Here is a 3,618-nt window from a genome sequence, read left to right on the forward strand (position 1 = left end):
TTTCGCCCTTACCCCTTGTCTATTTCATTTTTTTAATCTTTAATTAGGAAAACGTCCTTCAACAAGTCTAAAAAGTCTTAACATACCTCAAGTGCCGAGCTTGTGTCACGAATCCTCAATATAGTTCCTTCCCTTTTCGTAAAGTTTCAGAATGTTCACAATCTACCAATGATGCAATATTCATAAGTAAACGAGTTTGTAGACATTCAAATTATTATATGTCTATCATAGACCCTAAAACTCACTCATATTTCTAACCAAACTTTAAATCTTGATATAGTTTTAATGCCAAAATTATCATACTTGTCAAATTTCAAGCCTAGAGTTAAACCTCAACTCATCTAAATATCATGAATCTAATGATATTCATTAACACGATACCACCAAATTTGATTAGCTATACCCATATATATATTATACTTCAAGGAATAACTTTTATATGAAAAATAAAAATAAAATAAAATGATCAGGGAACTACAAATATTTCCACTTATGTGCAGACATATATGGTTGCCAATGATTTTTATTTTTTTTCATTTTTTTGTAAGTGATTATGCCTAATCATTATTCAATGATTAGGCTTGGTATAATTAATATAAATAATTCCCTCTTCCTATTATAGTTCAAGTGATCACCTTTTCAGTTTCTGTAAAAATAAAAAATTTACACGTCCTTAAATGTTTATCCCCAGAAAATCGATCAATATAATTAGTTACTTACTCCATTAACCTTCTTCCCGTATAATTTAATAGTACTCAATACAATACAATACGATAGGATACAGTATTTCTACATTATATTTTCTAATTCAATAACTAATAATTAAATTGATAATTTTCGAGACAAAAAAAATAATATCTAACTCGAGCCACTTGTTGCAAAACCAGAAGCATCGCATGAGTATTAAAAAGGTAAATTTTTTCCTTTACTTCACTTTTCATCCATCCTATTTATTCATTCCTAATAATAAACTAAATTTTTTTTACATCCGTGGGACCACATCGCACAACAACAAATAAAACTGGAGCACCCCAAGGAGATACACTCGGTCTAATAAAACCTTTACACAACAAATCCTGCAACTGCTCCTTCAACTCTTTCAATGTAGTCGGTGCCATACGATAGGGAGGAATGGAAATAGGCCGAGTGCCTGGCTCCACATCAATACAAAAATCAATATCACGATCTAATGGAAGACCTGGCAAATCGGTCAGAAATACTTCTGAAAATTCACTCACCACTGGAATAGACTCAAGCATAGGAGTCTCAATACTAATCTCGAATGTGGGCCAAGTAAGCCAAACATCCTTTCTGTACCATTTGACGAGCCTTAAGAAATGATATCACACCCTTAGAAGGGGACTAAGAGAACCTCTCCATTCTACTATAGGAATTCCAGGCATAGCTAAAGTGATTGTCTTGGCATGACAATTTAATATTGCATGGTAAGAAGATAACCAATCCATACCGAGAATCACATCAAAATCTATCATATCTAAGACCTTTAAATCTGCGTGAGTGTCATACACCATCAAGGTAACTTTACATAATCGATACACCCAATCTACAACTATAGAATCCTCGACAGGAGTAGAAACACGTATCGGCAAATCAAGAGACTCACATAATATATCTAGACTAGGAGCAAAATATGTGGACACATAAGAATAAGTAGAGCCTGGATCAAATAATACAGTAGCTGATCGATGACAAACCGGAATAATACTTGTGATAACAGCATCTGAAGCCTCAGCCTCTGGCCTACCTGGAAAAGCATAACAGTGAGAACGAACTCCATCAGATTGTGAACCTCCACGACCACCACCTCGACCATAAGGAGAACCACCTCTACCTGAATGAGGACCACCTCTACCATTCTGTGCACCACCCCTAGCTGGAGGTTGTGCAGCCTTGGAAGTCGAAGCCTGAGAACCCTGATGTAAGCCACCATGTCTGGTCCTAGGGCAGTCTCTCACAAAGTGTCCCATATCACCACACTCAAAACAGCCCCTACGAGACGCAGGCTGATGAGAGGACCCTGACTAACGAGAATGCCCTCCCCGAACCATAGGCCTAGAAGATGAACCTTGTGAAGTATGCACTGAGCTCGAAGAACTATGCCTAGTGTAACCACCCTCAGACGCAGATATAGAAGCATGAATGGGTATATGATGGATTGAGAGTGATAACCTCTCCCTACATAACCTTGACTCCTAGGCGGAGCACCACCAAAATCACCTGAATAACGGGTCCTCTTTCCCTCACGCTGCTCAAATCCCTCACATCGAATCATCTCTAACTCCTTAGCAGCATTCACCACTTTCTGGAACGGTAACCAGAAGCAGCAACTTGAGAAACTCCTAGACGAATCGAATAATCAACCCCTTAACAAACCTCCTCACTCTCTCAGCCTCTGTAGAAAGTATCATCGAAGCATGCCTAGCCAAGGCATGAAATTTACCTTCATACTCTGCAACTAACATACCACCTTGCTGCAAACCCTCAAACTCATCCCTCTTGCGCTCCCTCTCATTGCGTGGAACAAATTTTGATATAAATACCTGTGTAAACTGAGTCCAGGACAGTGGAGGAGATCCCGTTGGCCTACTACTAATATAATCCCTCCACCACTGCTTGGCGTAGCCAGTCATCTGAAACGCTGTGTAGTCAACTCCGTGAGACTCTACTAATCCGAGATTATGCAACCTCTCATCACAACTAACTATAAATTCATATGCATCTTCAGTTAAGTCACCAGTATAAGTAGGAGGATTCATTAGTCTGAACCTCCCAAACATCTTTTGCTCATCAATGGTCATAGAAGGTCTGTTCGCCAAATGTGAGGCAATATCTTGAAACTCCATACTATCCAAACGAGGAGCTATAGCAGCAGCTGGCTGAGTCCTGGGAGTCTGAGAATCTGGAGCAATTATCGGATCTGGAGTCTGACCTCCGACACGGGTCTGTGAGCCATCAGAAGTGACAAGCAAAGCTCTTGCCTGAGCCATCCCCTCTAGGAGTCCTAACATACGAGCCAAGGTATCTTGAAGCACTGGGGTAACAATAGTACTGGGTGGAGCCTGAGCCGGCTCATCCCCATCGACACGATCTTGCACATCCCCATGAATATTCTCTACATCAAGAGGTACGATCCTATAACGACCCTGGGTAACTATGGGTACTTGACCTTCCACAGGTGCTGCAATACGGCCTCTACCCCGACCTTGAGCTCGTCTCCTGCCTCTACCTCGGATAGTGTTCCCAGAAGCAGGCGCATGAATGGGATTTTGACCACCACTTGCCGGAGTATGAGTTCTCGCCATCTGAGAGGATGAGATATCAAGATTAGAATTTCAACAAGGTCAAGTGTGCACGATAGTGAATGAAAGAACAGAATATTTCCTATATGTCCTATAGCCTCTCGAAGATAGGTATAGACGTCTTCATACCAATCCGCAAGACTCTACCAGACATTGCTCTTGTACTCATGAGACCGATGAACCTGACTTTGATACCAAATTGTCACGACCCAAAGTCACGAGTCGTGATGGCACTTATGTTCCCAACCAATAGGTAAGCCAACAAACATATTTAACAAACTTAACTAACTAATGAGTG

The 3,618-nt window shown here is 40.5% G+C and overlaps 1 protein-coding gene across 1 annotated transcript; it reads right to left on the bottom strand.

Annotated features, from left to right (window-relative positions):
• Window positions 1-971: 971 nt before the first annotated feature.
• LOC138348469 (uncharacterized) lies at window positions 972-3,323 on the bottom strand. Its single transcript, XM_069297668.1, has 4 exons — window positions 2,403-3,323; window positions 2,048-2,323; window positions 1,853-1,934; window positions 972-1,240 (listed from the first exon to the last, which is right to left on the bottom strand). Exons 1-4 carry the CDS (start codon window positions 3,321-3,323, stop codon window positions 972-974), a joined length of 1,548 nt encoding a protein of 515 aa, XP_069153769.1.
• Window positions 3,324-3,618: the final 295 nt, after the last annotated feature.

This window comes from Solanum lycopersicum, chromosome 5 (assembly GCF_036512215.1).
Source record: "Solanum lycopersicum chromosome 5, SLM_r2.1".
NCBI lineage: Eukaryota > Viridiplantae > Streptophyta > Magnoliopsida > Solanales > Solanaceae > Solanum > Solanum lycopersicum.

Coding starts and splice junctions, on each gene's coding strand:
- LOC138348469 (XM_069297668.1), bottom strand. CDS start 3,323: ATGGCGAGAACTCATACTCCGGCAAGTGGTGGTCAAAATCCCATTCAT. Junction 2,324..2,402: donor TTTCTACAGAGGCTGAGAGA/GTGAGGAGGTTT, acceptor TTACCGTTCCAG/AAAGTGGTGAATGCTGCTAA. Junction 1,241..1,852: donor TAGAGGTGGTCCTCATTCAG/GTAGAGGTGGTT, acceptor AGTCTATTCCAG/TGGTGAGTGAATTTTCAGAA.